The 11769-nt window shown below is 37.2% G+C and overlaps 2 protein-coding genes across 2 annotated transcripts in view; one reads left to right on the top strand and one right to left on the bottom strand.

The window, feature by feature from the left end:
• LOC145466643 (uncharacterized) overlaps positions 1–11769 on the top strand; it is a 246132-nt gene that overhangs the window by 115520 nt on the left and 118843 nt on the right. The window lies entirely within an intron of this gene.
• On the bottom strand, positions 28–10646 carry LOC145464943 (purine nucleoside phosphorylase-like). The gene is made up of 6 exons (XM_081448756.1): positions 10023–10646; positions 7585–7766; positions 6333–6436; positions 5537–5712; positions 4374–4545; positions 28–2948 (listed from the first exon to the last, which is right to left on the bottom strand). The coding sequence occupies exons 1-6, from the start codon at positions 10304–10306 to the stop codon at positions 2718–2720; spliced, it is 1149 nt and encodes a 382-aa protein (XP_081304882.1). The 5' UTR covers positions 10307–10646; the 3' UTR covers positions 28–2717.

Genomic DNA, 11769 nt, shown 5'->3' with positions numbered 1-11769 from the left:
AAAACTGTATAATTTTATAATCCTTTTATTTTTACAGATTAAATATTAAAGACATTTAAAATATATTATATTCGACAAAGGTGATTACAATGTATAACAGGTTTTAAAATAATAGTTGCAAAATTCGCAAAAAATAATATATTACCCTTATGCAACAGTTCAAATGAAGTGTTCCAGTCACTCTTTAAAACACCTTTTATAGTAACAACAACCAAAAAGCTAGGTTATTAACAATGAATAAATTACAAATATTGAAAGATATACCAGTAACCTGGTTGGCCATGATAGACAATCAACAGTTAACTAGGAAACGTCTGACAGTTAACTGGCAGTTGACTGATGGTTTTCTCGTGCATGTCATGAAACAAGTTTGCCTAACTGTAGGTTTACAGTCAGCGAACAGTCAAAGTAATCTACAGGTGAGTCGCTAGTAGTTTATCGATATAAGCCAATGCAGTCAAAGGGGTAGTCTACTCAATTCCATAGGGAACATGCAATAATTAGAATATTCTTGGAACAATTTAACTAATTTAGTAAAAAATGCAACATAACTGATAATCATTAGATGCTGTTAAACACACTGCATGTCTAATAATTTTTCATTTGCAACTTCTTAGTAAGATTAACTATTTATTAACTGAGTGTAAGGTCTTTGTGTGAAAATCTCAAACAGAGACCTTGCCGCTTTGCTCAGTCAATACGGCAAGGGCAAGGTTTCAGATTTTCCCGTAAAGACTAAACATTCGAGGTTAATAAGTTGTTTATTATTCTGGCTTTTCGCTTTGTCTTTGCGAGCACATAAATCAGCTTGTGGGCATTACAGGAGATTATTATATGGCTGTGTCTCACAAGGATTGGGAACTACCGTATTCACGAATTTGATTGGCTGAAATCGATACTGACTGCGTCTAGATTTTCCCATCTAGACCAGCATCTAGACCGGTTTCATTTTGTGTTGAAAAAGTAGCAAACTAAAATACAAAAATGTCCACCATTTTCTTTTATTTTCTTCTCAATCATTTATGGAAGTGACAAAAAGCCTGATGACAAAAAAGAGGACGAGCAAATTTCGGCAGGTTTATGTTAAGCTCATCGCCGTTTGCAAGCAAAACGTCAGCAAACCAGTCACATTAAACAAATTAAAGTTTTCTTCTTTGCCATACAATAAGTTGGTAAGTTGGTCTGTATGGGAGAATCTTGACCTCGGTCGTGTGTACAGACCTCACTGCGTTTGGTCTGTACTCACGACCTTGGTCAAGATTCTCCCATACAGACCTCCAGCTCGGTTAATAAGAGCTAAATAATGCCCTAGAATTAGTCAACCACTTGCACATTATATTGGCTACAAATATGAGCCATATGGTAAGATTACTTTTAATTAATAATTGTCAGTAATATAACTAAAATTACTTTCAAGTTCTTGCATGTTACTATCTTGTACAGTTCTAGTCTAATTGTAAAAATTACCCTTTCAACGCACCAAAGGAGAGTCCCCCTTAAAAATATTTCACATTGCTCCACAGAAATTCTATAGACAAATTTAATAGTTACCATATGAAAATTGTTCAACAGAATTGAATCATTGCCCTTAGGTGTAGCCCTATTTATGGGATGGAACTTCTCAGTTGCCCGGAGAGCCTTACTCCTTTTGGTTGAGATCAAATTGTTCATGTGTTGGTGCATTTCATACAGTAACCACCCCACCTAAGGACTACTGTTACAATCAATTTCTCATTCATAATAGAAAGTACTAAGGGACCCTTCTACAGGAACAACACTGGACCAGGTGCTCACCTTAAACTCCCAAAATCAAACCTTCTGATTCGATTGCCTGTCAGTGGTACTTCTAACTTTCACATCTTAGTTTGTGGTGACATGATAACTGTTGAGCAGTGTGTCACTATAAGGTTTAGTGTTCTCCTAGTAGTGGCAAGCCATAATGAGAGCTAAGTGGCCTTCCCCTGACCACACTCCCTACAACCAAATGTTTACAAACTTAATGTATAGTTTAAGAGACACTCGAAGAATACACCTGCCAACTCCTTGCCTGAAATACATGTACTGTAAATTTTACAAATTTATGGAGAATATCACTGTTAGTAACTTATTATAAAGAAAAGTCCAATGACTGTATGTACCTGTATCCAGATTCTCCAATGTTAGAACAGAAAAGTACTGGCAAAATCAGGTCTTGGCAAAATATAACTTCAGAAATTATTATAATTTAGAACCTCTTTGGTTATGAATGGGTCATCTTACAAAATCCTGGCACTCCCAGGATAAAATCTCATGTCTTTGCAACTTGCAAAAAGTTGGCAGGTATGTAACCAGTTATAACTGGTTGTAACCAGTTATAATCAGTTTTAACCAGTTAAGGTCACTGTTTCCAAATCATGCCCTAGGCACAGAAGACCCAGATACAGTTAATAATCTAAAAGTACATGTATATATTACTCAGCTATAAAAGAATAATTTTTTTTAACAACCTAGGCTCCACAGATTTATACAGACACAATGTTTTTTTTTCAAACATGCTAAGTGCACTTGAGCTCACTCCAAATGAATTCTATGTATTCACAAATTACAAGATATGTCAAACCACACCACCCACTCACCCATCCCCTGCATATACCCCTCAGCCAGTGAATTGTGAGAAAATGTTACACTAAAAACAATCAGTTTTTTACCCTAAATACATGTAAGTGTGTTAATTTAAACTATTTTTCAGTTTCAATTTTTCCCACAACAGTTGACACCAATTTCTGCATGTCGGCAGATCTTTTCTTTCCTGTTTCTAGCACCTCCATGTGATTAGCAGCAGTACCATTCTCACCATAACCCATGACAGCAACATTAGTGATTAATGAGATTCCCAAAACTTTGATCCCGGCATGCCTTGCTATCACCACCTCATGAACTGTGCTCATTCCAACTGCATCTGCCCCAACCTAAAAATTTTAAGAGTCAGGTGTCAACATAATCACACAGTCATACATTTGCCCAATTCAAAAAATTGATCATAAAAAATTTAATATACACTGTTCATGTAATTTTATAATATAGTTAAATGGAATTTAACATAGTTAACGACTAGGAGCTAGTCTGGTCAGTAGCGTTTTTATAGGCGGTTGTCAGTGTCTTGGCCGTCTGTGAGCGTTTGGTTAGCGTTTGGTGCGTTTTGTAGTGTTTGATATAGTTCAATGAAATTTTACATAGTTTATGACCAGGAGCCAGTCTGGTCAGTAGCGTTTTTGTAGGCGTTTGTTAGTGCCTTGGCCATCTGTTAGCGTTTGTTTAGCGTTTGGTGCGTTTCTGTAGCGTTTGCAACAGTCATATGGTCGTGAGAGCCCTGGGGCTGACATTGTCCAGCAGTATATTTGGTTAGTACATGTGTTGTCGTCCCATGTGCTCGCAGTGTGTTCATCGCTCTGTTAGTGTGGCGTTGTGGATTGAATTATAGTTTAGCGGTTCTCGGCGTTCTCTCCCTATCCCCCCCTTTCTTTTCAGCACTTTATTTTATTTATTTATTTATCTATTTATTTATTTATTTACTTATTTATTTATTTATTCATTTATTTTCCACCAATGCCGTCTGGCTTGAGTGTGATGGGTGCCTGTAGGGGGCTTGGCGTGGGGGGCTCGTGGCTTGGTTGCGGGTTGGGCAGGCCAGTCGGGTGTTCTAGCGCCTTGGGGATGTGACTGTGGTTGCAGCCCCCGGGCTTCGTAGGCACCTTCCCTCCACTAGCGACTTGGGCGTTAATATTAATATATTGATTGGTTCTTACTCATGATCAATTCGAGGACTGATGCATAGTTGATGTCCTTAACCTTTTTTGTTTGTTTCTTTATAATATACACTGTAAAACAAATAAATTCCATGTTGCCATCCATCTGTTCACTGATTGACCACAGAAGATGTCAACATCTTGTCACATAAGATCCTGTGATAGCATTAACGTTTTTAAAGAGAAATGCGTAAAGCTTATAAAGAAGGGGTATGCAAATATTGAACATTTCACAATTTCTTAGTGTGCTCTAACTCTTTCTATCGCATGCACCAACAAGATTTTAGTCCATTTTATTGATGTTAGTAATTTTACCAGTTTATACTTATTATTATTCATAGTTAGATATTTTTAAAATCATTGTGATTTATTTTTTAATTGTTTAAGGGAGGGCCACGAGTTTATCAGTCAATGACTGAAAAGTGTTTTTACCCTCATTAAATAAAGTTACTTACTTACCTACTTACTTACTTAATATCGTTGACACACGGCTAACGTCTCAAAGCAAGTTGAACGATAAAAACATTAACACCAGATCCCCCAAACCTGTTGAACAAATCTACAAAATAAAGAAAACTTTTCTCTTACCATACTTAAGAATCGACATTCAGCTGGAGTCTCAAATGCAGGTCCGACCTGAGCAGCGTAAACTCCTTCTCGAACAAAGTGTTTATAGCCCAAGTCTTGGGCCGTTTGGAGAACAGTTTTAACAAGAGACCTGTCATAAGCATCAGACAGGGCTGGAAATCTGGGGCCAAACCTGTCATAAACATTTAATTATCACTGTCAATTAACATTCAACCTGTAGTGTGTCATTTTTCAGAGAACAGCATAATTGGGATAGCAGGAATGGCACAGTTACTGTAGTGACAGTACTTGCTTCTCACCAAAGTGCAGCGGACTGGGTTTGAATCCTGGCGTCACAAGTGGTTTGAATTTGTTGTTGGTTCTCGCTTAGCTCTGAAGGTTTTTCTCCAGGTTCTCCAGTTTTCCTCTGTTTTCCACAAAAACACTGTCTAACACTTCCAAATTCCAATTTGTAATGATAACATGTAAGTCCTGAGCTTATTAGGCAGCATGCAAAGAAAGTGGTGTCCAATAGCTCACGGCCACTGGATTTTGCAATCAGCATAGTGAATTTTTTCCCCTTTACTTGCCCGAGTGACAAGTGAAGATATTTTGGGGGGAAATGTGAGGAAATTCAAACCCTAGAAGTACTGTGAGAGATGAAATTATTGAACTATAATTCGAGGGCTAGTGAGAATGATATTAGGGTGACCCTGGATGGGCTCATTATCGGGGGGGGGGGGGGGTATGATCAGTAAGAACTTTAAGGTTTATATTTGGTCTAGGGATTGTTACATTAACACACATGCAATACAGCAATAATTAATCTGACAAGGTTCACTAAGAGTCAAAACGTCAGCTTCACAAACTTGCTACTGCCGGTAATTACTTTTAATTACCTTTATCAACTTTAAGTTTATAAATAGCCTATCAATATTATTGTGTTCCAATTGCCTTCCAGCACAGCCCAATTTGTGCAGTTTCTATAAACCTTTATTCAATACAAAACAAAAGCAAGTATTTTTTACAAAAATCATCTGTCTATTAAGCTTACTGTAAATTAACATAAAATAATGCAGTGATATCTTAGTTTGTCATAGAAGGACTTAATCTCATGCATGGGCATTTAATACATTCGGGGGCTTATATAATGGAAACTCATATTTATTTAATAACAGACTAACCTCTCATCATTAACACCCCTCAAGGGACTCTCTCCAGTGAGTCCAGCCAGATTAATATGGTCCTTGACAATCATAATATCACCAACATTGTAACTCTGATTAAGCCCTCCTGCAGCATTGGTGACAATGAGGGTCTTGATACCAAGGTGAACCATGACACGCACAGGAAGAGTGATCTGTGAAGTGCATAACACTAACTTGTAACATGTCTAAGCTGGAATGACTGTGTCAACGAGCAGTGGAAAAGAAGAAACGCAAAATGTAACCAACCAATTACTTATAATATAGACAAACATAGCCTAATGGCTTGTGGCATGTCATATTTTACCAGCCGAGAACTATTATTAAATAGCCTGCAGACTTTCCACTATTCAGATGTTGGCACAGCAGAACCCAGCAATTCATGTCTACAAAAGTCATCAATAATCTGGAATAAAAACTCTTGAAACTGCTGGTTATTACCTATGTCATAAATTTTGTCATTCCCGCTGCACTCATTTGTAACATTTGGACAACTATGCAATGTTTGAGAAATTCCTAAGATATAGTGTAGCCAATTTGTACCAGTCTGTGATTACATGTACACGTAGTTGACTGTTTTAAGTCTCAAGCACTATATAACAACATCTGCTGTGATCTTTTAAACCAGCATAGTGGGAATATAAAATTACGTCAATCTTTTTTCCAGAAAGATGTCTGACAGCAGCTCTGAATTTACATGTTACTGAAACCACCAAACAAGCTCTTACTTCAGAAGAATTAGTCGTGATATTTATATTGATTAAATTAAACTTACCTGTCCAACTGTGTATCCTTCATACAAATGTGTGCGCCCCTGCATCATTGCCACAGATTTGCCCTTAAGAGTGCCTAACACAAACTGTCCAGCATGTCCTTGAACTGTCAGTCATAAATAACAATCACATCAGTTTAAAAGTTGAGATACATTGTAAATACTTTGCATTATCACTTTGACTAAAGTAAGAAGTCAGAGGTATGTATCAAGTTCTATATAAGTTCTGGGGAAAATTAGAGTTAGATTGATGGGGGGAGGGGGGAAATGAATTCTGGTCAAGTTATTGGGAGGTTTGAAAAATCAGTAGACTCAGAGGGTTCAAAAAATTGGGATTCAACTGTACTTTTATTTAGCAGCAAGTACTGCATCTTAATTAGTGCAAAACTTGAATATAACTGCTTTTTAATTACAAAATGGCAATGTGGGCACACAACTGGCCTACAATCTACAGGCAGCTTTATTGCTGGGCCAGTTGTAAGGCAACTGAACTTGTTATCTTTTTCTAAACATCAGAAGAATAACCCAGCAGTGAGTGTGATGACAAGATATTGTGATATTATGATATTGAGATTCTTCATAAATAAAAAATTCACCATTGAAAAATAAATGTGTTTTATAACTCCTTACCCAAGTCCAAGCCATTTCAGAGCTATTTATTAAACAAAGGGACCCGTGAAAGGGAAAAAGTTCTTTGCTTTGCATGCTTCCGGTCATGTATCTTAATTTCAAGATGGCCGCACAAAAGCAGGCGCAGTTCCAATTAGTTGTCAGCTGACACAGTCTTGTGCACCCATGGACAAAACACATGCTCTGTCCGCTCTCCACAGCTCTTCTTTGCAAGATCGTCTCAAGATGTCTTCCAGAAAAACTGATTTAGATCTAGGGCTGGTACCTTCGTCAAGATTACGTCACCTGTCAGTTGTATGATGTATTGTATTGTGTATCATATCGTGGTACTTGTATCGAGATATTATCGTATCATGAGAAATTGTATCGTTGCAGCCCCACTGTATGATAGATGTGTTTGAATGACATACCGGTAACTGCTGTTGTTAAGGTGGCAAAAAACAAACCCACTGATTTTTTCTGAAGTGTCTTAAATCTTGTTTTTACATACCCCTTTTGTCTAGATGGAACTTTTCAATTAAGTTTCCAGACGATTCAAATAAAAACCAGAATATTCACCCATGTAATTATTACTGGCCTCCTAATTCTTCAGCCTTTTCTTTTTACTGTTAGTAGATGTACATACCTGTGCTTTTAGGAAAATGCTTGATTTTCTCATACGGAATGCAAACTTTATCATCAACAATATCTCCTAGTGATGATAAGCCTGTCCCACATATGATACCAATGGTAGGTCTATGTGCCGTCTGATTAAGAATTGTTTTGCAGATTTCTTCAACAGTGTCATATTCATGGCTGAATTCAAATCTGCAAACAAAGAAAACAATAAACTGAAAGACGAATTATCTAGGAAAATTATTTCTTTCCTCTGTACAAAGAGCATTCAATAATTATTAGAGTGTGGCTTTGTAAGAGCACAAAAATTGAAAATGGTGCAAGTGTTAATTAAATTCAAAATACTTGTAGTTTGCTGTCTCATAACACAACAAATCTGTTGTCATAGCAATGACACAACAGGTATCATGTTGTTTCCTAAGTGATGTTTACATTTCTGGTGCCAAGTTTGAAGAACAGCGCACTCTAATATTTCTAGAGATATTCTTGATTCAGTATTCTACTGTTTTAGTGAAACAATAATTATTATTGATGACACCATCACCTTCCCCATTTGCATAATACAATAATGTAAATACAGTTGAAGCTCTCCTTGCAACCACTCTCGTAAGCAACCAGCTCTAGATAAAACCACCTTTGTGAAACCCTGTTTGAACTGTGACTTAAACTTTGGAATGAAAAGCTCTGGTAAGCGACTGCTCCCATGGGTGACCGCAACCACTTTTGGGATTACCCAACTGGACTTTTCCTTGTTTTTCAGCTCTTGTAAGCAATGCTCAGAGTATTTTACACATAAATCATACACTTTAATAAAACTGCAAACTGTGCTACTGGTTATTTTGGTCTAAAAAATTGAATGTTAAGTTTAGCTGTGTCTATATCTGATATAAAGATGCTCATTAAAAATTATTTTCCTTTGTTTTTTTCTTTACGAATTATTAGGGAGCTTCTGAAACTCTCATAAGCAACCACCCTCTATTGTTTTACCATGCAGTTGCTTATGAGAGCTCACTCTTGTAAGCAACCAGCTCTAGTTATGACCACTTTTTCAACTTTAACCCTACAGCAGACAAAGATATTCTTCTTTATAATTTTTTGAAAAGTGTTTCAAATAAGCAGCAATTATCTTCTACTTCATAGGCACTTTAATTAAAGCATTCAGTGCTTAATCTGTGCTTGCAACTTTTTTTCACACTTTCTCTTGGTTTGTTCTTTATTACATGCCTTGTAACAGACTAAATCATGGCTCAAAAGGCTTTTTTTATCTTATGCATGGATAAATGAGATTAACCTCTCACTAACCAAGTACAAGGGCCATACTGGGGAATACTGGCCCCAGGTTGTGGCAGTACAGACTGAGCACAACAAGATCCATACAATAACAAGTGAGGGCAAATATTTGCCAGTACAGGGCCACCGTAAGTAGTTTATTACATGGCACAAAACAAAACAATATGTAGCCGAGAAAGAACCAATCAGATTACACTTGGCTTCAAGTTATCTCAAGATAATAAAATGAGTTATTTGAGGACAAGGAGAAAAAATACTGGTCCCAATCTGGAAAATTGTAGGAGCATGCATCAGAAGACTGTTACATTACGTGCAAAACAGTCTTAACTAATCCAGCTTTCAGTGATAAATGTTTCACGGTAAATGATTTCAGTTGATAGTTAAAAATTAATTGTTGAAGGTTTGTAAATAAAAGCATTACGTCAAAATAGGTCGATTTAGCATTTAATTAAACTTTAATCTACCGGCTCTGAACGTTTTCTCAGCAACAGAAGGGGAGGTTAACAAAAGAAGAATACGGGTTAAGCGTCCAAAAGTTGTCTTGATTAATTGTGCAAGTTCTTATGTTAACAGCACAGCCATGCAAAGCGCTATAACCTTATTTAATCAACTTTTTTGTTTGCCTTTGTACCTACAACATCCGAACAATGTAAGCTAGAAGAACAAGAACCTTTACTTTTGTTTCATACGTTTACAAATTCTGGTACATTAACTACTAATTGGCCTGCACATGGTCAGAGTAACTGGTACAACGAGAATGTAAATTTAAACATAATTACAAAAGAACAAGCTAGCGGTAAGCGTCCTAGAAAACCTCTTTGAGTAATCTTTCCACTGTCTTGGTAAATCTACAATAAGCTTAAGATAAGCTTAAGCATGTATGTAAATTGTACCATTTCTCACCGGCCCTGTTGATGTGGAGCCAGCAAATGATCAACAAAAGATATTAAAAAAAAATTGTTGTTTTTAATTTGCTTCACGAACCTTGCGAATGCCAAAATCTGATCTAAGACACTGTATGTTGAACTTAGTTCCGATCAAAACAACCTGTTTATTGCACTTTCGACCTCGTGACTGGCGTTAGCCGACTCGGTTTGACATTCTATCTTCAAGATTCGCTAACGCTTCTCGACCTTATGTCTCAGCAAATACACTTACCTTCGCTCTGAGTTCTCAGTCATCTTGTACTTCAGCTGACGAGAAAGATGTCTCTGAATTTTCCGTGTTTTCGCCTTTCGGTCGTACCGTTGAGTGTTCGGGTGCTCTCCGTCCTTCGTCTGTGCGTTCGCTTGCCAAATTAGGTAATCGTGGGGGTGTGAACTAAGTGACAGTTCATTACCCGTGACAGCACCGTGACAGATTAATAGAACACGTGACGTTTGTGTTCGTGAGTACCGTGACCTGTGATGATATTCATACGCGTAAACGTGACGGATCAACATAAGTTTTTGTAAAGTCTACGGCCCAAAGTTTTCAGTCGTAATATTTTGTTAGTTCTCAGTCATATTTTATCATCGACGATTACCCATGAAGACCGTAAACAGACCGTGGCGGTCACAACAGCCTCTCATGCTCTGCGGCAAGTGCGCGCGGCAAAGCCGAGCAAAGAACGGGCCGCGCAACATGTCCGTGACGACCGTCATGGATGCTTTGACCGTCACGGGTCTTTCAAACCCAGCCAACAACCGTAATTCCTTTTATTTTTCTACTTCTTCAGATTTCTTTAACTATCGAGGTTGGAGCATAAGTCGATAGAAACGATGAAAGACAAAATAGTCCGAGTCCAGGTGCGGGAGGGAGCGGGGTGAGGGGGGGGGGGGGGGGTTGCTCCCTTATATGGGCCATATAGTTATGTGCGACCCCAAAGGGCATGGTTTTTCAGCCGTTTTAGTCATAAATAGGGTATCGATTTTGACCATTTTGGTCATAAATAGGGTATGGTTTTGCACTTTAGACTTGAATTGGGTATGTTTTAAAGATGAAGCTACTTTCTCATCATTATCAATGAGACTACCAACAAAAGCCCTTCACAGATTATGTCAACGGCCATTTGACATTGCTCTGTTGTAAGGAGCTAATTCGTAGAAACTCTTATTCTTCGGCCATTTCAGCTTGAGTAAAAATAGAAAACAAAGTGCGGTCACAAACATGACAAAACAACGTATGTTGTAAAACTGGCTTGATTTAAGAATTTAACGTTTCGTATGCTTCTACATACATCATCAGAAGTATAAAAACGGTAGCTGCACTACAATAAATTTAAACGAGAAGAATAGTACCTAATAAAGAAAACCGGTACCTAATAAGGAAAAAAAATGGCAATTACAATTGTTTTTTTTTATTTCTCCGTTATATTACATTTGTAATGATCGGCTCTAGAATTAATTATCTGCTAATAAAACATATAAAAATTATCAAAGAATGAATGAATGAATGAATGAATGGAATGAATGAATGAATGAATGAATAAATGAATGCATGAATGAATGAGTAAACAAATGAATGAATGAACGAATGGATAGATGGATGGATGGATGGATGGATGAGTGGATGAATGAATGAATGAATGACTTTATTGAAGTAGTGTCAATGGTATTTATCTTAAATCACACTCTTCCCCTGGGGGAAGGTACTCCCATATAGAAGCTGTTTGGGTGTGTGCCGCTGTGAAGGGTATGACACCTTCCTGGCATGCGTACCAAATTTGCAGGGCCCCACTAATAACCGCCAAGGCGAGTGGGCTGTTATTATTATTATTATTATTATTATTATTATTATTATTATTATTATTATTATTATTATTATTACTACTGTTATTATTATTTTCAGACAGTTAAGTCAGGGATAGGGTATAGAAATCAGACAGTTTTGGTCTAAAATAGGGTATAACTTTACCGGGAAAGTG

The sequence above is a fragment of the Orbicella franksi genome, chromosome 13 (assembly GCF_964199315.1).
Source record: "Orbicella franksi chromosome 13, jaOrbFran1.1, whole genome shotgun sequence".
NCBI classification, from domain to species: Eukaryota; Metazoa; Cnidaria; class Anthozoa; order Scleractinia; family Merulinidae; genus Orbicella; species Orbicella franksi.
The sequence above is the reverse complement of the archived record's forward strand: the minus strand, read 5'-3'. Positions and strand labels throughout refer to the sequence as shown.

Coding starts and splice junctions, on each gene's coding strand:
- LOC145464943 (XM_081448756.1), bottom strand. CDS start 10,306: ATGTTGATCCGTCACGTTTACGCGTATGAATATCATCACAGGTCACGG. Junction 5,713..6,332: donor AAGGATACACAGTTGGACAG/GTAAGTTTAATT, acceptor TGCACTTCACAG/ATCACTCTTCCTGTGCGTGT. Junction 2,949..4,373: donor AATGTCGATTCTTAAGTATG/GTAAGAGAAAAG, acceptor TAAAATTTTTAG/GTTGGGGCAGATGCAGTTGG.